This window comes from Maylandia zebra, linkage group LG11, assembly GCF_041146795.1.
Source record: "Maylandia zebra isolate NMK-2024a linkage group LG11, Mzebra_GT3a, whole genome shotgun sequence".
In the NCBI taxonomy this organism is placed as follows: domain Eukaryota; kingdom Metazoa; phylum Chordata; class Actinopteri; order Cichliformes; family Cichlidae; genus Maylandia; species Maylandia zebra.
In genome coordinates this window covers 34,875,609-34,903,311 of record NC_135177.1, presented here as the reverse complement: position 1 = coordinate 34,903,311, position 27,703 = coordinate 34,875,609, and the positions used below count along the sequence as shown (strand labels likewise).

Here is a 27,703-nt window from a genome sequence, read left to right as displayed (position 1 = left end):
CAAAAGATGGTGTCTTACCTGCAAAGCATCCAGTTAGCACCGACTCTACCTGGACTGGGGCCAGAAATCATTTATTGTGTTTGCCATGTTTCACAATGTTCATTGTATAATTCTGCAATGAAGTCTGAGAACTGGCAGGCTCATTAAACATAATTCTAGCCTTCCTTTTCACCCCTGCAGTGAAATTGCTTGTGTAAGATTAGCAGAGGTCGCTAATGGATGATTAGTTAAATGTGATAAATAGCACTAATTTTCACTCGGTGTAACAGACTTTAGCGAGCCCTCGGTAAAGAGACGAATGCCTTGGTATCTCCTTAGCGCAGCACTTTCTGGGGTTGGGTCACGGGTTAAGAGCAGCAGAATGACTCGTGCACATCAGGGGTTTCTGCAGTCGAGAGTTGTGTTCGATCTAAACAAAGCCATTTCCTGTAACTTCACGTCCAGAAGAGCTTCCAGGTAGCATTTGTGGTCAGGGGCACGACAACGACCAGGATTTCATTATTCATAGCAGGTCAGCGCAGGTTTGCAGTGCAGATGGAGAGCATTGATTCTTGGAAACTCAGAGGCAACCTATAGAGTACTGACCTGCTTTGTTATGTGTGAGTAAAATGCACATTCAGCATAAAATCAGCGCTGAGCATATATAATTATTATTTGACTGTAAGTGTATCTATGTGTATTTCGTGGGAGAACTTTTTTAGTATGGGCAAAGTTGCAAGCATAGACTGTATACAAAAGATGGACATGACCACAGGTCGAGTGTCTTGTTATTTTTTAAGTCAGGGTTGGCTTTGATAACTTTGATTGATATGTTGGTTGCAATAATAAGACTTGAAACAAATGATTGAGACCTTAAACTTGTCAGTAAAATGTTAATTTGGGTCATAATTTAAGTGAGCTGTAGCCTACAAAATCTGACTTCCTGACTTTCATCCAGAGAAGTTCCCAATGAGGTAATTTCATTGGTTAATCTTTCTCTGATTGATTGTTTTGCCTATGACTGAGTGTTTTAAGTCAGACGCAAAACCACAGAGTCTTTATAGATGTATTATATTATATTATGACTATGTTGTATATAATATTAAGTGCTTAGCTGAAAGACTGGAAACAGGTGGAACCAACTAGTCAGATGCAGTAGAACTGAGCTAAGCTAACTGTCTGCACTACACAAACATGAGGATTGAGTCAATATTCTCATTGAACTCTTGCCAAAGATTTATTTCCCAGACTACCTTTTTTACTTTCTCAGTTGATTTTTTTCCATCTAAAAATACATTAAATCAAATCACCAGGACACCATAGACAGTTTTTGAGCTCATCTTTTCTTTAGAAACTCATTTATGTCTGTGCTCTGCTACTTCACAACTCAAAACTCTGTGTCTCCTCGCAGTTCCAGTCAGAATAATCTTCCTGAATAATGCTGTGCCGCAGCACCACTGGTGTTTTCCGTTTGCCGTGGACGGCAATCCCGAACCGAACATCACCTGGCTTTACAACGGCAAGAAATTAAACGAGACCAGATACATATACACGCAGCCCATCGTAGATTCAGGCGATGGATCGGAGAAGCACGGATGTCTCTTCCTTGACAAGCCAACCCACGTCAACAATGGCAACTACACTCTGATTGTGGAGAACAAACTGGGAAGAGATGAGGCCACCGCACTTGGGTTTTTCATGCACAACCCCTTTGACAATTTTGAGGGGGTAATTCCATGTGAGTTCCTGTTTTGCTACTCTAAACTAAACTACTCACTGATTACTAATTATCTCCTAGAGTCATGTCTCACTTGGCGCCATCTTGAAACATCTTGAAAGCCAACTCTGAGCACATTATTTGGCCAGTTATTTTGAGGCCTTATCCAAATGAGCCGGGACATAAAACCTGGATGTGTAGAATTATATGTTTTATTAATGATAAATGCTACTTTAAAAGTTTGCTGATATTATACCAAAATTGTAAAAGGTTCTAATTCTGCTATCTTTGTAATCACTTAAATGTTATTAATTAAAGTCATTAGAAGTTGTTCATCATCCTGTAATATCAACTATAGCTGCTGGGTTTCCCTATGGAAATCACATTAAATCCATTACCTACCAGAGATGAAAGAATTTGCAGACATCTTAATCATCACGTGTAGAATAAATATCTTTAATTCATCTCCAGGTTTTCTTTGCATTATAAGTCACTTTAAAAATCAATCAAGTGAACAGCGTATGTGCCCGTGCACTGCAGTGGAAACCACTGATTACCAGCCTGATTCCTAGATAGGGAACCAAGATGACCACCATCATCTAGAGAGGAGGCATCTACTCTTTCCTGGTGCCAACCTGTCACATATGCAGCTTTGTGTCTTTGGTTTAAGTTTGAAGGAAGAAGAAGGGCATGCCTTTTATTTTGAGCAGTTATGTTATTTATGGAGGTAACCTGCTATCATTTAATTTATTGTTTTGGCCTTGGCCTACCCTGACATTAATTTAAACTCCCGCTTTTGTGGCTCTGTGATCAATAAATACAACATATATTATCTGTGGTTCTTGTGGCTGCTGAGGGCAAGGGAGATGGATGCCTTTTATATTGTGTCTTGGCTGCCCGTTGATGGGGTTTAACAACAAGGTTGGAGGAAAGTCCACTGGCAACCATACTGGAAAAGCCTTCAGTCAGTTATTTGGACGGTTGGTCGCTGGGACATAGAAAACTGTATAGAATCACCACAAACTACACATGGAAGCCCCAGGAAGCTTACATGTGCAAAAATCTACATCTACCTACGTCTTTACTATGATTATCAGCATCAGCTGCACAGATCACAGTTGAGCGACAGCCACGAGGCCGGTGGCATTTCATACGCTGAATGTGAGACGTCAAATCCAAATGGAGAACGCAACATTGCATTCACAGGAGGGTGATGAAAATATATAATATATAAGAAATAATAATAGAAATAATCCAACCATCCATCCATTCGCTACCGCTTATCCTTTTCAGGGTCGCGGCTCCCAGCTGTCATAGGGCGAGAGGCAGGGTACACCCTGGACAGGTCGCCAGTCTGTCGCAGGGCTAACACATAGGGACAGACAACCATTCGCACTCACATTCACTCGCACATTCACACCTAGTGGCAATTTGGATTATCCAATTAACCTATCCCCACAAGTTGCATGTCTTTGGACGGTGGGAGGAAGCCAGAGTACCCGGAGGGAACCCACGCAAACATGGGGAGAACATGCAAACTCCACACAGCTGGGATAGGCTCCAGCGCCCCCGCGACCCTGAAAAGGATAAGCGGAAGCGATTTTATAGTCTTTATATCTATATCTATATCTATATCTATATAGATAGAGAAAAAATATATATATACATAACTAACAATGCAACAAATGAAGAGCTTAATGAAAACAGAATGGAGAAAATGATATGAAGTGTTGATAAAGAGCAAAGGTATCATCTGGACTTAAGTGTGAGTGAATTATATAAACTGTACGATGATAGTACCAAGTTATGTGCCGGGAATTCATAGCAGTGCTCAAGGTGTGTTATTGCCCTTCAGTGTTAAAGTGATGAGGAGTGAAGAGGGAGCACATTAGATATCTGACAGAGACAATAATGTAAGTGTCACTTAAAACTAATTGATCGTCACACTAGTTCTGGGGATTCTTTCTATGTCGTGAACTGAAAGGTGTCGACCTTACTGCATTGTGATTCAGTGCTTGATATGTAGAAATAGCCAAACTAAACAGAGTGAATGCACCATGAGAAGCGCATGTTGCATCATGGTACTCTGTGCTGTTTGCTCATAAATGTGTTTTGTGCTTTTCCCACATGCAAGACGTCGTGGGTCAAAGTAAGTGTTCAGTTGATTTTGAGTCTATAAAATATCTCAGCATGTCCTTTGAACACTGAATGGAGATCTACGTGTCATTTTATTTGTTGCTCTCACTCCTGCCCCGCAGGTCCTACAAACAAATCAGACATGGACGTCACAGAAAACCCGGAGAGTCGGATGTATTTGGTGCGTCTGTGCCAACGCTTCTCAATCCCAATGCAAAAGCAGCAGCTAATGAGTGTTAGTGACTGAAAATACAATGTTTGTTTGACAGGTGTATGTGGCCGTGGGTCTCGGTGTGTTTGCTTGCAAACTTCTGCTCATCATGGTTTTGGTTGTCTACAAATGTGGCCATCATTCCAAGTTTGGAATTCACAGTAAGTTATTTAAGTTTGACTGCAAGCTTGAAATTAGGCACGAAAGTTAAAGGAGAAGCCTGATGACACTCGTCTTTTAATTGGAACTGCAGTCACAGACAGTAATTAGCTCTAATTAGTCTAACGGCTATTTCCATAATAAGAATCTTAGCTCTGTCAAAAGATTTAAAAAAATAACTTAATGGGGCTTTTAATGTTCACTACTTATTGTATATTAAGTCTGTTGCTTCATCGTGACTGGAGAAAGGTGAAAAAGGACTAGTTATGGTTTTAGTTATTCCCTAACCTGCCCGAGAAACTGGGCATCTAACCCCAGGATATAAGAGCGATATCAGGCTTCTCACCTATTGTGACTGTATCGCGCATGAATGACAAATGTCAATAAATGATATGACTGGGACAACTTTTGTATTAAAAGGAGTTTGAGAGGACTGAGTGAGCTGCACCTCTGCAGCTGCCTGCCGCTCATCTGCCTGAGGTTAGCGGCAGACTTACACATGTGCCTTATGACAAGTCAGTGATATTCATTTCCGCTCAGAATTAGACTCCTTCCTGCCACTTCAGTCACCTATAATTTGGTTTCTAAAGGTTGAAAACTTTTCCCAGATGTGTTGCAAGACTTGTATTTCTTTCAGTAACAATGTGCTAAAAGGTTATTATGTTTTTTTTTACTTATTGCAGAAACATGTTTTCATACTCGAACTTTTAGAGTCGAAGGGAGAAATGAAAGTAAAAGCTTTGGTAGGAAAACACTGACGTGCTAGAAAATAAATGAATTATGGAAGGAGGTAGGTTTATGCCTTGTTGGCATGCTGTCAGACATCCATCAAGAAAAAGTGACCACAAACATTACACAAACGGATTGTGGTCACATGAAGCACAGGCTTTAATCACATGGTTTTTCTATAATGGACAACAGTAGCTCTGTTTTATATATATATTTGCATCTATGAAGATTGCATTCATTGCTTCCATCAAAACACACCTGGATCCCCAACCAAACACTTTGTTCAGTTGTAACGGGAGAAAATTGTGAAGATTTTTAAAAGTAATATAGATGTATTAGAGTGAACGGAATCTAAGGCTTTACATGATTTTTCTATGCGCGCCTCTGAAGAATGTATATGGAATAAGTCAAATGTTCTGCCAAGTAACTGTTTCAAATCACAGATGGTTCTGTCAGTCTCTTAAAAGGTAATGCACAGGAGAGACGGACTAATATAGGATTTCCACTGAGCTGTAACTTTGCTCGCAGGCAGCCACTGTGTCGGCTAAAGTGCCTTAATTATTGCACGAGAACGGCGGCAGAAACCTCCCCTGGCCACCGCCACGGGGTGAGGGCCATTAAAGGGGATGGCTGGATGGATGGCTGGATGGATGAATGCAGGAACACACACACACACACACACACACACACACACACACACACACACACACACACACACACCCTTCTCACTCTCAGAGTGCCTAAGTGGCCCTGATTGCCTAAGTGGACCCTGCTCCCTCTTTCCTTCCTTCCATCGCTTCTGTGCTCTCTTATTGTTGTTCCATTTTCTACCATGTTGGACTCTGGGGGTTCTGTGGTTTGCCTTCCTAAGTGAGGTTTTACAATTTGGACCCCACTTGTTTGGCTTTTAATACGCACTATGGTCGGGAGTTGCTAACCGCCCAGGCTTCCTGTATGGTCATATTTTTTTCACTTCAGTGTGCCCTGATTGCTGCATGGTTGATGATGGTGATTATTAGAGCTTGTCATCATCTGTCACCATGGTACCAACAAATGTGCATCCAAGTTAGTAATAGTGAATGCCAGTTCCTCGAAAGGAAAAATGGGTTCTGAATTGCTTCTTTTGATGGCTGCTGCAATCACAGATGGTTGGAGACTGATTAGGTCTCATTTCTCTCATTTTTATTGGCTTTGCTCCGTTTCATTAGGATCATCAGTTCTGGGGAAGGAGGATGACCTGGCCGTGTCACTGCGCTTCATGAACTTTGGTACCAGCCCGCCTTCCTCCGATGAAGACTCTGGCTTGTCTAGCTTCGTAGAGAATCCACAGTACTTCTGCAGCATAATCAAAGACAAAGACATGTGTGAGTGCTTGCTGATGAACTTCTGTAATGTTTTATTTGAATGTCACAGAAAAGTAAACAGAATTGTTGAAGTGTAGTTTTACTGCGAGCAGGACATAGAGGCTTTTTTCTGATGAATCATATTTTATATTAGATATTTTTTAAGAACATCATAACCAACATAAGACTAAAAAAATACATGCACGAGCTTCTCATGTTCCTTGTTTATGATGTTGCAGTCACTGGGAACGGCTACGTCGATCACTACGGCCGTCTTCCTTTGTTAGTCTACCACCACTATGTGTGGTTGGTTAGCCACCACCATTTTGTCCATGTCCGTATATATATTCTCCAGCACCCCATACATATATATATATATATATATATATATATATATATATAACACCCAGCACGCCCCTGCGGGCGGTTTATCCTTCAAGCTCGGGTCCTCTACCAGAGGCCTGGGAGCTTGAGGGTCCTGCGCAGTATCTTAGCTGTTCCCAGGACTGCGCTCTTCTGGACAGAGATCTCCGATGTTGTTCCCGGGATCTGCTGGAGCCACTCGCCTAGCTTGGGAGTCACCGCACCTAGTGCTCCGATTACCACGGGGACCACCGTTACCTTCACCCTCCACATCCTCTCGAGCTCTTCTCTGAGCCCTTGGTATTTCTCCAGCTTCTCGTGTTCCTTCTTCCTGATATTGCTGTCATTCGGAACCGCTACATCGATCACTACAGCCGTCTTCTTCTGTTTGTCTACCACCACTATGTCCGGTTGGTTAGCCACCACCATTTTGTCCGTCTGTATCTGGAAGTCCCACAGGATCTTAGCTCGGTCATTCTCCACCACCCTTGGGGGCATCTCCCATTTTGACCTCGGGACTTCCAGGTTATACTCGGCACAGATGTTCCTGTACACTATGCCGGCCACTTGGTTATGGCGTTCCATGTATGCCTTGCCTGCTAGCATCTTGCACCCTGCTGTTATGTGCTGGATTGTCTCTGGGGCATCTTTACACAGCCTGCACCTGGGGTCTTGCCTGGTGTGATAGACCCCAGCCTCTATGGATCTTGTGCTCAGAGCTTGTTCTTGTGCTGCCATGATTAGTGCTTCTGTGCTGTCTTTCAGTCCAGCTTTGTCCAGCCACTGGTAGGATTTCTGGATATCAGCCACCTCCTCTATCTGCCGGTGGTACATACCGTGCAGGGGCCTGTCCTTCCATGATGGTTCCTCGTCTCCCTCCTCTTTCTTGGGTTTCTGCTGCCTGAGGTATTCACTGAGCACTCGGTCAGTTGGGGCCATCTTCCCAATGTATTCTTGGATGTTCGTTGTCTCATCCTGGACTGTGGTGCTGACACTCACCAGTCCCCGGCCCCCTTCCTTCCGCTTAGCGTACAGCCTCAGGGTGCTGGATTTGGGGTGAAACCCTCCATGCATGGTAAGGAGCTTTCTTGTCTTTATGTCAGTGGCTTCTATCTCCTCCTTTGGCCAGCCTATTACCCCAGCAGGGTACCTGATCACGGGCAGGGCGTACGTGTTGATGGCCCGGATCTTGTTCTTACCATTCAGCTGACTCCTCAGGACTTGCCTGACCCTCTGCAGGTACTTGGTGGTTGCAGCTTTTCTAGCGGCCTCTTCATGGTTCCCATTCGCCTGTGGGATCCCCAAGTACTTGTAACTGTCCTCTATGTCTGCAATGTTGCCTTCTGGTAGTTCAATCCCCTCAGTTCTGACTACCTTCCCTCTCTTTGTTACCATCCGACTACACTTCTCCAGTCCGAACGACATTCCAATGTCATTGCTGTATAGACTGGTAGTGTGGATCAGTGAATCGATGTCTCGTTCACTCTTGGCATACAGCTTGATGTCATCCATGTACAGGAGGTGGCTGACAACTGCTCCGTTCCGTAGTCGGTATCCGTAGCCAGTCTTGTTAATGATCTCACTGAGGGGGTTCAGGCCTATGCAGAACAGCAGTGGGGACAGAGCATCTCCTTGGTAGATCCCGCACTTGATGGTGACTTGTGCTATGGGCTTGGAGTTGGCCTCTAGTGTTGTACGCCACATCCCCATTGAGTTCCTGATGAAGGCTCTTAGGGTCCCATTGATCTTGTACAATTCTAGGCATTCCAGTATCCAGCTGTGGGGCATTGAGTCATAGGCCTTCTTGTAATCAATCCAGGCAGTGCACAGGTTGGTCAGTCTGGTCTTGCAGTCTCGGCTGATTGTTCTGTCTACCAGTAGCTGGTGTTTTGCGCCTCTGGTATTCTTGCCAATTCCTTTCTGTGTCCCGCTCATGTATTGACCCATGTGCCTGTTCATCTTAGCCGATATGATGCCTGACAGGAGCTTCCATGTAGTACTGAGGCAGGTTATTGGTCGGTAGTTGGAGGGGACCGGTCCCTTCTTGGGGTCCTTGGGGATCAGGACCGTCCGGCCTTCAGTTAGCCATTCCGGGTGTCTCTCGTTAACTAGCAGCTGGTTCATTTGTGCTGCCAGACGCTCGTGGAGTGCAGTCAGCTTCTTTAGCCAGTAGGCGTGAACCATGTCGGGCCCTGGTGCTGTCCAACTCTTCATACTGGAGACCCTTTCTTGGATATCTGCCACTGTGATGGTTACTGGACCCTGTTCAGGGAGGTCGCTGTGGTCTGCCCTCAGATCCTCTAGCCACTGAGCATTGCCGTTATGGGTTGCATCCTTCTCCCATATGCTCTTCCAGTATTGCTCCGTCTCCAGCCTTGGTGGTGCTGTTCTCTTATTGTTCCCTTGCCACTGAGAGTACACCTTTGCTGGTTCTGTGGAGAACAGCTGGTTTATTCTCCTGCCTTCTATCTCTCTGGTGTACCTCCTCAAGCGGCTGGCCAAGGCTGTGAGTCTTTGCTTGGCAGTTTCCAAGGCCTCAGGTATGGACAGCTTGCTGTATTTCTTAGGCACCTTATTTGTCGCACCTTTCTGCAACTCCGTTAGTTGGCTAACCTCCCTCCGTGCTACTTTGATCTTGCCCTCTAGCCTCCTTCTCCATGGAGGGTACTGCCCCTTGTCGCTGTTCAACTTGTAGCCAAGCATCTCACTGATCACTGCTGCCGTATTGTAGATCAGCTTGTTAGTGTCGGTAATCGTGGTTGTAGGTATTGCCTGTAGTGCTGCATTAACATCATCTAGCAGACCTTCTGAGGGTACTTCACGTAATCTTGGTAACCGGCTACGGGGGATCCAGGTTTCAAGCTTGGCCATGATCCTATTTTTCAGGTCAGTTCCTCTCGCACTCAACGATCCTTCTCCTATCGCACTTGGGGCTATGTACCCAATCTCGGGTGATGATATCTCCCCCCTGACCTGGCGTCCTGACTCCTCCTTGCCGTAGCATTTGTGTTGTACCTCGTCAATCTCTAGCTGTGAGAGCAGTCCCTTCTTTCGAATGTTGGAACACTGAGCTACTAGTTGTTTCGCCGTCATTGTGGATGTTGGGTATCGAAGAATCCATAGGTCCCTCATCCTATTCATGTAGCCCCTTCCGCCAGGGTTACTTGCGTAGTAGCATTCCAACAATGCCCTGTTTTCGTCTCTTGCCCACCGATGCCTTCTTGTTCCAGTAGCCCACTTTTCGTCAGGGTGCCCTGGTTCCTCAACACCTGACGCGGACCTTGTTGATCCGGGCGACGTCCGAGCCGGCATGCCTTCATATTTATCTGTCTCGCTCATATATATATATATATATATATATATATATATATAGGCCTGAATATAACTTAGTCCAGAGCAGGTTATGTTCAATAGATATTACATATCTAAAAAAATTTAAATCTGTTTTTATTTATTCATTCCTTAAGGAAATTATGTAATTATTCTTACTTTTAGACCCTTAAAGATCACCACGACTCTTCTTTGTTTATTTTTAATATCATAGTTTTATCTTTCTTTTTAAAATCTGCTGCTCTGCTTCCAGTCCATCAGTCACACTGGTGCGATGCTTCCAACACCAACCCTTTCATGTGAACTCACATGTTGGGAAACTCTGGGTTGACCTATTGAGTTGATAACCACTTTTGTTTGATTGCTTAGCCTGACCTACAATTCTCTGGATACCGTTTGGCTCTAAACACGTCTTGTACTTAAAGGCAGTAACGTACGACATGAGTAGCTACAGCAGTTTCGCCTTTAAGCTTAACCCTTTAATGTCTGGACAGCAGCCACTGCATTCTGTCAATGATCTCAAATATGTGTACGTCTGAGGAGGCGAGTTGTTTGTGTTGTTTGTGCATTTATGCAGTTTTGAAAATGAAATTCCAAAATCACACCATGTGTATTTTGCATTGACGTGATTGTACATTGCTAAGACTGGCTGTAGTTCAGACCGGGCTTAAATTTGTTCGAGGGGCTTATGTGAAGTCCAATTTAAAGACCAGTCTTAACAAAGGCCAACTTTGAAGTTAAGACCAGGCTTGGTAAAAACCAGCTGGTGGATACGTCACACTATCTGCATTATAGTTTAATGGAGTCCCTCCACTACCAACCCAAAGACACGGACCACTTTTCATTTTAACACACCTGACAGAATTGTGCAGATTCTGAAATAAATCTAACTCAGTGTCACTTCTCTTTCGAGTGCATGCTCTCTACTTTGTTTTGCTTTCAGTTTCTGCCACTCTCACCCTTCTACATTTATTTCACTGCCTTCCATCGGCTGCACCAGCGAGCCTTAATTTTCCTGGTGATTATGCTGGATTATTTGGTGTCAGACAATGTTGAGACTAACAAAGGGCTTTGTGGTTTACTCAGACTTAAAATGTCTTTGTGAAAGTTTTCAGGATTTCGGATTATTACAAATTGCATTTAAATTTCATCCTGTCTCTCAAAAAAGGAGGATTTATGAAAATATTGTATGATATGCTTGAGGTGGATAATCTTTCCCCAGAATTCTTTTAAGTCATTTGTGTTTTTATGATCTCAGGTGTCCAGCATATTAAAAGGCAGGATATTGTTTTGAAGTGGGAGCTGGGGGAAGGAGCGTTTGGCAAAGTCTACCTGGCAGAGTGTGCAAACCTCAGCCCCGACAACGACAAGATGCTCGTAGCCATCAAGGTGAGTAGCTGCCAAAAAAAAAAAAATCCTCTCCGCCGTTTTTAAAAGGTAATTTAACCATTAATCCGGCTTTGTTCATTGGCATCGGTAGTGAAAATGTCAGCAGTTAGCATGAGGTCTGAGCAGCAGAGCAGAGCATGTTGAAGTGATTGACAAAACTACAACGCACAAAAAAGATTATTACTGCAGCATTTGGCTTTTAAACCTCATCCTGGTGCTTTTACACATGACTAGCTTATTTAATACAATTGAGCGAAACATCAAGTTCCTTTTTTTTTCTATGCAAACGGTAAAATTCACTGTTCTCATATCACTGGTTTGCAGTTTGAGACTTTAGGACAATATCTGAGAGTCAGTCTGCTTTTTATCCTACGCTATGTTAAAAAAAACAAAAACCCTAAAGTCCTCATTAAGGCTTTCAGCACTAACAAACATGACGCTACAGGGCACTTACAGTTAATACTCACATGCTGAAATTACATCCTGCGGTTTCAGAGAGTTGTTTTTGTTTAAGAACAGTCAGCTGATGTACTACGCGGCTCATGTTACAACAGGTTAATGCAAACCGCAGCGGATTAAAAAACGCGATTATATGGCTCAGCTCAGATTTATCATCCCATTAATCAGACGTATGCTTTTATAACACATCGTCAATGAGCTGAGGAGGGAAAGTCAAGGCCCAGACAAAGAATGAAACTGTTTTTAAAATGTATGAACCACACAGTCTCCTTTTATGCTCCACACTGTCTGTTGATTTTGGAACTTTTGAAATTTTAAAAGGAAAAATTTACATTTTTATTTTTCACCTGCACTAGCTTTGAACTGTGACACTAACTGTCACAGTTCAAAGTCATTTGTATTTGTGTGTTTTGCTATAAATCCAACACTCTGCTTTTTATTTATTTATTCTTTTTTAATGCTTTTCTTTACCCCTGTCTAAAAGCTCAAACGCAGTCCCTGACAGGCTGTGGCAGGTGTCGGAATGACAGAAGCAGAGACGACTTTAGCCAACAAGAATAGCAAAACTAACATATGTCTGGGAACATTAACTTTACTTTCTTTGTTTTTTGCTCCTTGCAAACAAAATATCAGATCAGCTGCTCTGCTCACAGCTGGAGCTGCTGGTCTGAGGGATCCACTCATGACATCACACAGAGCCAAGAACAGAAAAAACTGCCTCAAGTCTGATATGTTTGACCAAAAAATGAGGAAAACCATAAAGGGGTCATTTTAAATAATGAGTTAACGTTTTACTCTCTCAACCCGACATTTACTTATTTTTCTTTATGTGCAGAAGTATTATTCAGATATTTATTACAGTTCAATAAGTTAAAAATTAAATCTAAAAATGCATTTTTATAATGCCAGACAGACTGAACATCCTCATCTTTTTTTCACATTTTTCCTTCAGAGATTTTGGTGCCAAAATTATATCACACGACAGTTTCACAAATTTTCAAAATATTAGGTCTTCATATTCTCTCTCTCTCTCTCTACATATATATGTGTAGAGAGAGAGGGGGGGAAAGAGCGAGAGAGTGTTGTTGTATTGTCATATTGTCTTTATAAAATAATTTACAAACAAAAATAAAAACAATAATAATTACATTTAAGTAAAGCCTCATTATTATGTCATAGCAAATGAATACATTCAGTTGTTTGTCACATAAGTAAGTAACTAATATTATTTCCTTAGCTGTGTGATAAGGAGGCAGCTGTAACATCACAGTAAAGAAGACTGAATTTGAATACAGTGTTGTTCATTTTTGACCCCCCAAAAAAGCAGTAAATAAGGACCAGAGCTGCAGCTGAGTGCCTGGTCAATTGTTTACTACAATATAGCTTCTAGTGTTATTGGAAAAGTACAATCTGCACGTATTCACAGACTCTGAAGGACGCAAATGAGTCCACCCGGCAGGACTTCCAGCGGGAGGCGGAGCTGCTGACGGTGCTCCAACACCAGCACATTGTGCGGTTCTACGGCGTCTGTACCGACGGAGAGCCGCTGGCCATGGTGTTTGAATACATGAGGCACGGAGACCTGAACCGCTTTCTTCGGTATGTAACAGTACAAACTCCACATCAGACCATGCCTGCTGAACAAAATGCTGATCCTTTCTGTGATCATAAAGTGTGTTGTAGATTTTCCCAACAAATATTAGCCCTCGTCTGTGTGGCTCAGAAAAAGTACTGGATGAAAGGCAGCAGAGGCGGCAACAAAAGAAGTTATTACAAACACCTCATTGCCTTTTTTCACAGCAGACTCGTCAGAAGCCCCGAAAATCTCAGTAAGAAAGTGTCTCAGCGAGCCATCAAAGTGTGACAGTGTTACAGCAGCAACACAAACGGAAGCAGATAAATATGATTCAGTCATCACTAAAGCTAAGATGAATAGCTGATTAATCAATTATTTGATTAAGTAAATGTTTTATCCTTGATTAATTGCTGCCATTTACAAGCTGAAGTATTTTTAAAGAGCAAGTGCTAAAAGAAAAACTGTTTCTGGCTGTGACATGTGAATGTTTGCTGATTTGTTTGGCTGATTTACTGCATTTGGAAGGTTTGTAGGTTTTTTCACATGTTGCTATGTTTCAGACTCATTTGATGCTTGATTCAGCTTTTACAATTATTTCATCTAAACTTCATAAAAGACTAAGAGAGTACTCATACCCTCCCATTAGTACTTGGATAAAGCAGTTTGTCATTGAATTCATCAGGAGATCAGATTTGCCCTTGTGTAAGAATCATTGAGGTGAATAGTATGAAATATTGATACATTTATTAGTTTTTTTACTAATTTCACTTGATATCAAAGAAAACTCTACTCCCCCAGAGTTTCGTAAGCTCTCTCACATTGTCTCTCCAGATAAGGAAAGACTTTATGTGTACACACTGTCTGCACTGTGCTGATGCTGCACATCATAAAGCCAAAACACCCAGAAACATTAGCAGGCAGAGGTCATCACTGTCCCAACGGTTTCACTGGGACTAGTTTTTTATTTTCAGGCCTTCACATATATCGAGACCCTCCCAACATGCGGTAAAAACTGAAGCCTTCTTTGAACAATTCTACAAATTTGGCACAACGTTTTGGAGGTTCCTGCTTTCCTTTTTGGGAGAATTGTCCAAGCTTTGCCAGGCAGCTCAGTGAGTTTTTGAGCAGAGATGCACAAGATGCTTCCGGCACACAAAACTACTTCTGTGTTTTTCTGACTGCTTTGGGGAAATGTAAATCTTCCCCTCAGCCTGAGAGTTTTCATTCGAGATTACTCTCTGTTTTTCCATCTTTACCTTTATCTTGTGTGGGCTGAATAGGTATGAATACTTATATTATCCTGGTCTTGGTGCAGACAGAAACACTGTTAAGCTGCTTTCACTGTTTGACTATAGGGATAGTGTTATTGAGCTCAGCTTTTGGCTTCCTCCGCATGTGCTGATGGGAAATGTGGCCAAGTGGTTCAGTCTTTGTTTGATCAGACCGGAGGACTTGTTTTTTGTGGTCTGGAAGTCTTTTAGGTGCCTTTTAGGAAACTCCCAGCAGACTGTCAATTGTCTTTTAGTGAGGAAGGGCTTCCGTATGGCCATCTCTACCATAAAGCGGGGAGTAGAGGAGTACTGCACTCTGGCTCATTCCATCTCCAAAAAGAGAAACGTCCTCCAAACTTCCTCCATTTGAGAATCACTTAAGGAATATCCTGTTTTTTGGGGGCTGCAGTTTGAAACCTTACAGCATCTGTTCTTTTCCTAATTATGCCCATTAAATTCAGTCAAGCACAGGTGGAGTAAAGTTGTGCAAGTAGGAACACTGATAGAAGCAGGATGCACCACACTCAGTTTTGAGTATCATAACAAAACGTCTGAATATTTCTCTAAATGCTGTGTTTGAGTCCAAAGTAGTAACACCGACTTTCACCTGGCGCTGCCTGTTATGGTCATGTGGAGACTCACAAGAAAGAAATGAACTTTATAATTTTCAGGATATAAAAAATGTGGAAAATAATAATAATGGATTGGATTTATATAGTGCTTTTCTAGGCACCCAAAGCGCTTTACAATGCCACTATTCATTCACACACTGGTGGAGGCAGCTACAGTTGTAGCCACAGCTGCCCTGGGGCAGACTGACAGAAGCGAGGCTGCCATATCGCGCCATCGGCCCTTCACCTACCACCAGTAGGCGGTAGGTGAAGTGTCTTGCCCAAGGACACAACGACCAGGACAGAGAGCCCAGGGATCGAACCGGCGACCTTCCGGTTACAGATGCGATTCCCAACCCCCTGAGCCACGGTCGCCCTGTGGCTCAGGGGGTTGGGAAAAGTTAAAATGTTCTGAAGAACATTTGTTAATGTACTGAATAGAGATGGCACGATACCACTTTTTTATGTCCGATACCGATATCATAAATTTGGATATCTGCCGATACCGATATGAATCCCATATAGTGTTTTTTAATCAATAAAACTGTTTTTTAATATCTTGCTGCATTTTGTATACGTTCATACTAAAGTTTAAATAAACAACAACACTAAAGCTATTCTGTTATACCTGTATGTAAAAAATACACTGCACCCAAAATAATTCATAGTTCAGCAAAACTGATCAATTTAATAAACTTAAACCTACACCATCCTCCCTATTCTGGTATTTTAAAGAGTACTTAGCAGAAATATTAAGCAACCTAACTAATAGGGTTGCAAACTCCCTCGATGCTTAATTGACGTGATCAACTTTAATTTGATGCAGTGTGAAAAAAAATGCACAGAAATAAATTATTTTTCAAGAATAATTAAATAGATTCAACATCTTTCTTCAACAGAACTGCAGAATGCACAGATGGTACCTTCCCAAAGGAAAAAGTACTATAGCTTACTAGATATTACTAGGTATATTAAACTTAATAGTTACTATATACAGTAATGGACTTCTATGCATTTTACATAAGATTAAAACTTTGGGTGTAAGATTCAGATAATTATTTATTAAAAGCGAGACATTTTAACTGAGAATAAGAAAGAAATGCATGTCTTTGTGCCCTCTTTTCCCTGTTCATGCCCTATCGGCCCCCCAGGCTAAACTTTGCTAGATCCGCCCCTGCACAGTTACCAGCGTCAGCTATGTAGAAAAAGATCCTGGTGTAGAAAGTAATATTAAATAAATTCTAACAACAGCTTATCAAGCTTAAACGTGGTGCTGTTGTTCAGCCGCTGGTTTCCTCTTTCTGGTGCAAAGTGGGCCAAAAACAAAGACGGACTCGCGACAGAAAAGCCGATCAGCTGATCATTGATCAGTTTCATGATTGAAGTAGCAGCAGCAGAGGGAGGGAGAGAGAGGCAGTCGCTCCATATATCGGTTGTTAAGCTTAACGTGGGAATGCTTTACAAACATTCAGCGATAAACTTACACACTTGCTTTACTTCTCTCTGGGATAACTTTCTCGGAGATGAAATGCTGGTTTGGTAGCAAGGCTACAAATACACACAGCTGATCAGGTGAGCACACGGCTCCGACGTGCTACGGTTATGAGGAGAGTTACGCCCTGTTGCAAGTTTTGTGAGGTGCTTTTTTGATATTTAATGGATCGGATTAAATTTTTAATTTCTCTCCGATATCCGATCCAGTAATTATGTCAGTATCAGACCGATACCGATACGTAATATCGGATCGGTCCATCTCTAGTACTGAATATCCTAGTTTTAAATATTTGAGTCTGGACCTCAGGTGTTTTTCATTTTTCATTACCTGCTTTTTAAGACCAAAGAATTAAAAACTGTGTTTCCCATTGTCTCAGCCCTCACTTCCCCCCTGCTGGTTATATCCATTAAGCCCCTGCAGGTCAGAACCACCTGGTTTATAAGCGCTCTGCAAACATTTCACATTTTTTAAACTATAAATGTAGTTAAAAGCTATTTAAACCTGTTTATTAATTTAATGTAGAGTCTTTGTTAGCAGTTAGACGTATTTTACATCATGTAACTGTTTTACAGTGTTGTCATACGTTATCTTTTTGTGCGCCAACCTCCACTTACACAAGTACCAACACTTGAATCTGTTTACAACAACATCATAATATGTAATTTGTTAAATGATCATATACTGCTTTTAGATGTGCTTCAGATGTTGAAAATGGGACTCGCTCACACAGATAAATGACTGCAGCTCTTTAAAAGCTGCCATCTGTGAGCTGCACTGCTTTTATCACTCAAACTTGATGTGTGTTTAAAAGTTAAACCCACTCAGCTGACCTCAGTGCAGCATGTGCGGTTCCGCCGGTCACTCGGCGTATCGGTGGATTTTGTGTGTTTAAGTAGAAATGCCACAAGGAGTCATGAGGACAGCCGTGGAAGTGTTTGTGCTCGACTTCACAGACTATTATATTTGATATTTTTGAGGCGGCTGCGTTTCCTCTCTCTCCACACTGTAAGGTTTCCGAGGTCCTGTTTGAACGGTGTTTAGATGATTTGGAGACCCAGAAATAGCCAGGGTGGTTTTAAATCTCTCTGAAATTTGGCGTGTGTTTCTTTTCAAGTCAAGCATTTCACATGAATTACCAGCTCACCTTTAACATCATCTATTAATTATTTTACATCATAATTTCTCTTCCATTCCCTTCCTCTTACGATTCTGTGAACCTAATGTGTCGGTAAATGTATGGACCAGTTTGCTGAATTTGAAACAGGAAGAAATTCATTTCATACCAGTGTTGAAACTCACCAACACTGGACCCATCTGCTCTAAGAAAAACTGACCAAACTTTATTCACATATTAAAACACTCGAACCAAAGCAGCTGACAAACAACAAGAACCAGATATTACACCAAAAGCATTTTAGTCTGTTAATTTCCATGCCAGGTAGATGTATTGTAGTCTTGTTTTCATTTCATTAGATATAAAAGGTGCTTTGTATTCTTTGTCATAATTTTCTTTGTCAGCAAGCTAAAACCTTCACCTGTATGTCATTCACGCAGTTAACAGTTGGCACTGTGAGGAGGAAGCTAGAGACTTGTAAGCTGGTGTGCATCTCCTTAGTCACACATGTAAATGTTGTTTGAGAGGTTTGTGAAGCTAAATATGTCCACACATCCAGCAGGGAGACCTGGGAGGGGAGGATGGGGTGAATAAGGGGATGGCCTAATTTTGTAGTCCTGAAATAACATTTTAGCCACATTATTGTTTAGATGCGTACCGCAGAAAACGCCTCCACTGGTTTGCTAGATAAAGATTGGTGTTTTATTTATTTATTTATTTACATTTATGGACAAAACTCATCAATAAGCATTTCTGTAAATGCACCAGAGTTAGCCATGGGCTAGTTTTCATCTGTAGTCCCCAACTAGATCTTAAAAGCAACCTAAAAACAAAACAATATATAACATCAACATTATAGAAACAAATAAAAGTTAGAAAGAAGAAAAAAACACAACAGAAAACTCATACAAAAGGAAAGCAAGGTGGAAACAGGAGAATCAAACCAAATCAATGCTGATAAAACTGATGTTTGAAATTTGTATTCTGCTCTCTGATGTTGATGCGTACAGTGTTTCACAGCCTTTACAGAAAATGCAGACCGACCAAAAGAACTGAAAGCAATAATACACTCCTGTCTAGTCAGGTTCCTTGTAATTTGGTTTCTGTTTACCTCAGTGGCAGGAAACTGACTAAATTAGCTCAGTACTTTTAGCCTGTTTGCCTTTTCCATTCAAATCCTGCATGTGCAGCTTGGTATTGGATCCAAAAATGTCTGCATAAAAGAGGAATGTAGCAAAGATTTCAGCTTTATCAGCAAAAGAAAAAAAATAGTATGACTTATTTGAACAAGGATACCTGCCTAATTAATTCTACGTAACACAGAAAATACAGTACTCGAGTTTAACTCACCAAAACAAGAGCAAAGACTTCATGGATGGTCTGTTAATAGAATTAACCACAAAGTGAGCAAACTTATGTGTGATCATTGCATTTAAAATGCCCTGAAAAGCACCAATGTCACATGAGGACATGACAAGTGTCCATCAGAGGAACTGCAGTTTCTCTGCCGCTCTGGCGGTGCCTTCATTTCTTCACGCACAGATGTTGCTGCATGGTTCGATTTTTACCAGCTCGAACAATAATGTGAAAAAACACTGTGGTTTTTATCAAATGTGATGTAAAAACAACTGAGAGCCACATAATTCATTTGAGTGACTGCTGACAAGAAAATAATTGTTACTGTGTACGTGACGGGTGGGGGATTGTGCGTGTTGTAGAAGAAGAAATGTTTTCTGATTAAAATTGCATACTATACATAAAACACTGTGTATATAAACCATTCCCAGGGCCCTTAGGTGAGCCACTGGTGCCTTACAAGTGATAGCAACCCACCAGTAAAAACAGCATTGTAAATTTACAGTATGGATAAAGAGATGCAAATTATTACCCAGGGAGGCAAAGAGTGACTCACAGATGAGTGAAAAACACAGACATACAAGAACTCAAGCCAAACATTCATACCATCACAAGAAAAGTAACCGAAGACACTGAAGGAGAGGCAAAGAGAGAGAAATGTAAAAGCTGAATCTCCTGGATAACTCACAACATGTCAAGGCATGGGTCAGTTTTTATTATTTATAAGAAGTCCTCGCATCAATAATCTTAAATGAGAGTGAATTTCAACTATCCAAGTGTTTTAGCACTTGGATAGAAATAGAGAAGATTCCTTGAACTGTGCAATGAACTGATTTTTTTATCTGGAGAAGGGGTTATGTGGCAAATTAGGTAATGATAACAAATGATAACACTTGAATTGTTGCATAACATGGTGACAGTAGAGCTTCAAAATCTGTTTTTCAATCATTTAAAAAACCTTTGCAAACCTCTGGGGGGAGCTGGAGGAGAAGGGTCAGTGCTGAATAGCGCTCACTTGGCACCTGGGCAACCATCTGACGCTACGATTAGAGCAGACGGCGCTGATGCTGTCTGCCAGGTGTCCTCCACAGGAGGCAGATTGGAAATGAAAACACACAGAGAGGCGCGCGAACAGACTTTTCCCGAGATATATGTTCACGAAGGGATGGAAATCGCATTTTCAGCAGACAGCATGGGTGAGATGTCCGAGAGACCCCACAATGCAGCTGCTTTCCCACCCTGCCACCTGCCTTTTAAACTAATAGTGATTGTATAGACAACTTCCTTTGTAAGGAGGGGACAAAGTGGAGAGGAGAGATATTAGGATGGATGGAGACACATCAGCTGTGATTTGCTCATTTAGGCAGGAGTTGGACGTGAGAGTGGGTGTTTATGGTCCACGAAAACCATGAAGAGTTAATGCACTCTGCATCTCTGAATTGCATTATTGCAAATCAATTGTAGGCGTATTATAAGCCTTGTGTTTTTGATTAAGCATCACTGTTAAATGGCTTTATTATGGTGTGGTCGTGCTCACCATGTCTGGGGAGTTCTAGAGAGCTCGTATATGTCACAAATGTTCAATCTGCAGATTACGTGCTGAGGTCATCGTCCTTCAGGTCACCCAAGGTTGGTGCCATAGTTACAGCAAAAAAATACAAAAGCCTGAATTGCTCATTCAAGTGTTTGATAACCTGCACAGCCACCAGCAACAGAGAAGAATATCACAGCATGTCGAGTTCATTCAGTTTACGGTCCACAGTGGTCAGAAGTTCCCATCTAATGCAGAAAAAGTGCATTTAATAAAGTATTCATTTCAAGAGAAAAGGAAAATAGGTCATCAAATAGTTAATGAGCAGAAATGACTTACAGTATTGTACACTATAAACAAAGAGGAGTCTCATCAGGGTGTCTCATTTGCAGCATGACACCTGAAGTCGCTCTTTACGTGACAGTAAAGCACAGACTTACTGCTGAAACAGATCAAATGCAGAGAATAAATTTGTCTGAAGGTATCAATAATGTACCTTTTCACTTCATGTAAATATTATTATCCTGCTTACTTCAATATAAAGTCTTTTGAAGACTAGACAACCTTCAAACAAGTTGGGTCATCCTGTGCCTGTGCTGCTTGACAACTTTAGTCAGTTTTGTTTTTTAAAAATATGACTTTTTTTCTGTTGTTCTCTTAGTCTGGAAAATAACGAAATACACTTTTTATTTGAAAATACCCAAGTTGTGTAAATCCACTTCATACTCTTTTTACTAAATTGTCTCTACTTTTCCCCTCTACTTTGACAGCAGTAATTACTTTTCAGATTCAGATTTGACATTAAAGACACTTTTAAAACTGTGCAGCACATTGTTAAAGATTATATCAGTGCCCCCAACCTATTTCCGTGTGACCTTCTGCAAAGAGTAGTGCTTTTCAGATGTGCACTCTTTTCCTCTCTAAACTTCTCAGAATCTTTTATATAAGTAAGAGAAAAGTCCACACAGTGAATGCAGAACTTTGTGTTTCCTTGGAACTGCTCAGCCTCATTCTGTGACTGTTTTGAAAAGCACTCAAACCCACCCCCAATATCTTAGAACTTAATTATTTGTGTACTAAGAAGCTGAATCCACCTCTATCTCATCCAGCTACAATAAACTGCTGCTTATACACTTGTGCATCTGTATCAACGGTCTAATAATGCCACATAAATCAGTGTAACACACACCAAAACATTTGCTTTGGATGCATTAGGTACACTGTGCCTCTAATTCTTTTGAGTAGATTTTGAAACTGTGGTATTTTTACTTTCACCTTGCGATCTTCCTACATTTTGATGAAGCTAAAATATTAAAATAAATTCAGACCAACAGATGTGGATTAAAGCAGCTGTGTGTCCTTTTTGTGCCCCCTGTAGAGCTCACGGCCCTGACGCTCACATCCTGGACGAGTCCAAGATGCCCCCGCTGGGTGAGCTCACTCTCCCTCAGATGCTGCACATCGCTGCTCAGATTGCCTCAGGCATGGTCTACCTCGCATCGCTGCACTTCGTTCACCGTGACCTGGCAACTCGCAACTGTCTGGTTGGAGAGGGTCTGGTGGTCAAAATCGGAGACTTCGGCATGTCCAGAGACATCTACAGCACAGATTACTATCGGGTAAACAGCTGAAACATAAAAGGAATACTTGACTGTTATTCTTAATGGGACTGTAAATTTAAACAAGACAGAAATATTACTCCTTTACTTCACTACTACCTTGCCATTTGTTTCTGTTTTATCTGCTCTGACGTATTTGTCATTAAAAGCAAGATTTCAGCTATTTCAGTTTACTGCAAACAACACTGTTTGACGCCGATCTAATACGTTTCAACAACAGGAAGTTTGAAGTATGTAAACCGTATCATGAATACATGCAATCAAACTGCAATTACTCCATTGTTGGTTTCCAGGCTAATCCCTCTTTGTTGCAGTCTGGGTCGCAACAGGAGGACACATCATGCAAATAATATTCTGGTTCCACAAGTGAAACCAGATTTCCACTTCTTTAGAATCCCAGAGATTTCATTTGATACATTTTACATGATACATAATTCATCTGTGTTTTTGGGGGTCTTTTTTCCCTCGTACATACCCCCACAAACCTGCATGTGTTAGACTGTAGTTCTGTTAACTGGTTAGCAAGAACTGGAAGTTCCAGTGTGGAAGTTCATTAATGCTACATTCTTTAATGGCCAGCGGATTTGAGAGAAGTTAAACTGTAAAGAAGTCTGTGAGAAAGTGAAACTATTTCTCACGTTGTGGCCTCAGTGAACATTTTCCTGATATCTTTATTTATTATGTTGCTATTTTCAGCCATTAATGAATATAAGGATATTAATTTTGTAGATGATGGTCACCATTAAAGTGAAAAATGACAATAAACGATGGTAGCGCTAGCAATCAACTCATCAAGAGTGATTTACAAAAGCTTCGATGGTGATGAGCAAATGTTCAGCTTGAACTGTTAGAAACAGGACTTGACTTGAAACAACGGGCGCCATCATGGCCATCATTTATATACAGCCAAAAGATATTCTTATATTCTTCCAGCCAAAAGTTTAAAGATGCAAAACCCTTGTTGTCACTCTGAGTATTTGACTATAATCTTGTGAAATATGTGAGTGTGAAAAGCTCTAATTCAGTATATGAAACAATAAAAATAATAGTTAGGTATATTTTTAAAAACCCAACTGAAGACTGCTGTTATCCTGCTGCTGTGTGAATGTATTTGAAACAAATCAAGGTGCGCTGTTCCTTTATCACATGTAACACACAGCAGGGGTTCTGATCTGCTCTCGGTACTGGAAATACTTAATCTGGAAACAGTGCAACCACTCACAAGCTGTGAATTCCCAATCTGACATCACGCAGACAAGTGAGGCTGCAGGTTAAAGATTGTTTCCTTTCTGTCTTGTGTTTCTCTGAAAAGTGAGGGCTGCAGTGCATGTGTAAACACAGCTGTACTGTTTTATTTTACTTTTATTACCCTCATTTTCATCTTCATACATTTATCCTTGGGTCTGTTAAAGCAGCTTAACACAATTCAGAGTTCAAAATAATCATTTTTTATCTTATACCAGTTCGTCCACTACCTGAAAGCAACTGTTTGAGCTCGCTTGGCTGCTTCACCCAAATCAAATATTTGAGCAGGAACAGGTAATTCGGGCTTCTGTGTTCACGGCCAGAGCTTTTTTCATGAGATGACCGCTATTTGGAACACCTGCTCTCTGCTGCATCATAACAAACCGGGAGTAGAAAAAACTGTCTGAAACTCAGAGAGGAGAATGAATAGGTATAATAGGCCCACTCCTTCTCTTATTGAACTCAGTGTTTTGGATTTGTACTTTGAAGTATTATAGATCAAATACTAATATTGAACTTCTCTAGTCTTGTAAGAAGAGATATTTCAATTTTTCTTGTGTGAGGGTGAAAACATGATGTTGTCTAAGAAGAAAAACCATGCCCTAATCAACTGTAATTCTGTTAAAAATGACTAATGGGTTATTATGATTAAGCTACATAATACATATTCTGAAAAATACACTAAGATAAGAAGCACATGTGCTTTGTCTTCTCCTGAAGCGATTTAAACTGCAGGAGCAGAGTATGTCGTGCATTTTGGATCTGTAAATCGCAGCATAACCTTTGAGAGACTGTGGAGTGTGTACTTTTAAAAACTACAGTCAAACCGGCTGAATAATAGCACTGGACTTTTTCATGTTGCTTCCCCTTGGTGGGATTTGAGAATTTGAAAATCGCTCAAATCTGTTACAGCAGGGTTTTTTTTTTCAGAAGTGAGAAAGGTTCATTCCTGTTTTCACGTGCCAGTGAAAGGGTTTTACTCATTAACAGCATGTTGAGATCTCATAAATGCAATAAAAATTACAACCTAAGAGACTGTCTAATATTATTTTTGTGGCGGTTAATCTCTTTTCCTTTTTTTATTTTGCATGAAACTACTGTAATAATTTTTAAACAGTCTGCCTATTTTTGATTTCAAGCTGGTCTCCCAGCTTGTAATAAGCAGCTCAAGATGAGTGGAAAGGAAAATCTATTTAAGATTTAATCTCATCAACAAAGCTAATTAAGGTTTCCATAATTAAAGTTCACTTAGTATTCGGTTCTTTATCTTCAGGTGGGTGGACGTACAATGCTCCCAATCCGCTGGATGCCCCCTGAGAGCATCATGTACAGGAAGTTCACGACGGAGAGCGACATCTGGAGCTTTGGCGTGGTCCTCTGGGAGATCTTCACCTATGGGAAACAGCCATGGTATCAGCTGTCCAATAGCGAGGTGGGTTGCAGTGGAAAAAAACATTATAAAATTGCGTTGCAAAATTTCGGTAGCCCTTTCTATTACAGCTTGGTAATAATGTGGTAATAGCGTGGTAACAAGGCACATACAAGCATGTAATAATGTGGTAATAGCAGGGTAACGAGGCAGAAACAAGAGTGTAATAATGCGGTAAAAGTTATTACACCTCAATTACAAAGTAAGACCAGTTGATATTAAAGTAATATCATAGTAGCAACAGTGGTTACAGTAATATTCCACTAACATTATGTAATGAGATAATAAGGGCCCATAACTGTGGCTATTAACTGATTATTACTTTGTAATTGAGTCGTAATAACTTAGAAATTACCAAATTATTATTAATTATATCATTCTTGTTTCTGCCTTTTTACCCTACTATTACCACTTTATTACTAAGCTTTAATAGAAAGTGCTATCAAAGTTTTGTTCCAGCTAGCTTTGCTTTCACACCGCAGTGCAGTGAAGAACTTAAAGCAACGTACCTTCATCCTGCTGTCTCTACCTACATGGGTTGTGCGCTCTCTGTACTTCACACTGACTGTTCTGATGATGGGCATGTGCCTGATGGCACCAGTTAGCCTTCAATCAGCACATAGTTTTTAATCTAAATGAATGGAATTTTAATTGGTCACCTGGATATAAAAATGACCTTCAAATTTAATTGAAAAAGCTTCAGAAAGTGTGGTGACTGTGTCCTAAAATACCATAACCAAAAAAGCTTAATTTCTGAAAATACTGAACAGATTCCATATTGGTTCGTGTTATGGATACAATAAACCAAATAAATATTTATTAAATTAACAAGAAGTAGTAGATTTTTGCAGCTTCACTGTTAAAACTAGTCTAATGTGCAAATGCGCAGTGCAACAACATGAATATTAATTGGTTCATTTGGGGTCAAGGGTGGGACAACCTCCATCTGTGGGGTTATCATAGAGCGCCAGTCCTTCCTCTTTATATGATGGCATTCTCTCACTCAGCCATAAACACCTGTGAGCTGTGCCTCAGACCGGTACCGGTCCCGGTCCGTGAGTCGTTTGGTACCGGTCCGCGAGAGTTGAGGCTCAGGTGTGAAATGTATGGTTTTCAGGGTTTTTATCGGTTTTCAGCGTTATTTTGTTATCGTTTTTATCGTTAACTCGGTTTTCCTGGGTCTTTTCACATGTGTTATGAATAAATCTTCTTTTTTCGGTACCGGTACTAGTTTTATTTTGTTGTATTTATCCGCGACACCTTAAAGGCCGGTCCGTGAAAATACTGTCGGGCATAAACCGGTCTGTGGCGCAAAAAAGGTTGGAGACCGCTGGTGTAGTAGTGTAAAAACCAAGTTTCAGTTGGATCTGGACTAAAGTCCCTCCAAGACTTTGGTTGTTTGGTCTGGACCCAGGTCAAGGAGAGGTTTCACATTTTGAAGTGTTAGTTTATGTCAGACTGAAAAGTAAGTCTGGACCAAACATGTTAGGTTTGATAGTTTCTTTAGATGACAAGACTGACAGCACTTATTTATTGGAAAATCACATGAAGCTGGAGCAAATAACTAGTTTAGTTTAGTCCCACTGGTTGGCTAGAAAGGAGGAAAACCATTCACAGTGTGGCCATGGGTGTAACCAGGCTTTAGAAATTAGAGAGGTCCACATTTTGTTTTTCTTGTAATGTTTAATATTTTAGGGTTAGCACCTGTGCTAGAAGGTCCTAGAGTTGCAATACAATCAAAACCATAAATTTTAAACACGGAGGACTTGATTTTATACAGCTTGTCTCTTTTACAGACCTCTGTAAAAGAGACAATTGTTTTATAAACAATATAAAACCATGAAATTAAAAATAAATAAATAATTAAAATGGCACAAAGGAGAAGGCTACCGGCCCTGACTCTCCTGTGTCTCTGATTCACTCCTTATACTTACAACAACCAGTTATCATTTCACTGAGTCATGCATAAAAGCCATCTCACGTCATGATTTATAACAACATACAGTATTTACTTACTTTTAATTACTGAGGTCCAGACTTTGGTAACCTTAGAGCTACCGGTAGTTACAGCTATGAATGCTGGGCAGTCTCGTCCAGTTCACAGTGGTTTTTTCTGAACGTTATGTTTTATATGCAGACATGCACATCATATCACTCCTCCATTCTAATTTTCCGTTGGATTTCAAATGAGCAATTTTACCAAATGTTAAAAATGTTTCCAAAAATGATATGTGAAAGTTTTTGTAGCAAAGAAAAATCACTCACTGCAGTTATTACCCCTCAAGGATTCACTGATTTCTTTATTTTTAAGGATTATGAACTATGCACGACTGCTGGACATAAACTGGATATCCTTTTTATGTGGTTTGTGTAAATGTATGTAGCTTTGCCCAGAAAGAGTTGCTAGGTCCAGATTTCTGCAGAGTGCTTCCTTGCTGCATGTTCAGGCTTTAGTATTTCACTTTTTTAGCCTCGAGTTCAACACTGTGCTTACATTTCTTGATTTCAACTATTTATTTTGATGCAACTTAAGATAATGTCAAAACAATTAAAACAAACTGCATGAGTGGTGGTTGGCATGTTGTGGAAAACATGTTTAATTTAAATTCTGACTGTGCTGCTAATAGCATATACTAGCAAG

General features: G+C 40.8%; 1 protein-coding gene across 1 annotated transcript in view; it reads left to right on the top strand.

Moving 5' to 3' along the window:
- The window catches only part of ntrk1 (neurotrophic tyrosine kinase, receptor, type 1), a 49,918-nt gene that overhangs the window by 18,524 nt on the left and 3,691 nt on the right, over window positions 1-27,703 (top strand). The window contains exons 8-16 of the mRNA XM_024804124.2: window positions 1,391-1,717; window positions 3,831-3,845; window positions 3,955-4,013; window positions 4,102-4,204; window positions 6,140-6,295; window positions 11,226-11,356; window positions 13,242-13,414; window positions 22,148-22,388; window positions 24,907-25,065. Coding sequence (XP_024659892.1) covers window positions 1,391-1,717; window positions 3,831-3,845; window positions 3,955-4,013; window positions 4,102-4,204; window positions 6,140-6,295; window positions 11,226-11,356; window positions 13,242-13,414; window positions 22,148-22,388; window positions 24,907-25,065 — 1,364 coding nt within the window. The remainder of the gene's footprint in view (window positions 1-1,390; window positions 1,718-3,830; window positions 3,846-3,954; window positions 4,014-4,101; window positions 4,205-6,139; window positions 6,296-11,225; window positions 11,357-13,241; window positions 13,415-22,147; window positions 22,389-24,906; window positions 25,066-27,703) is intronic.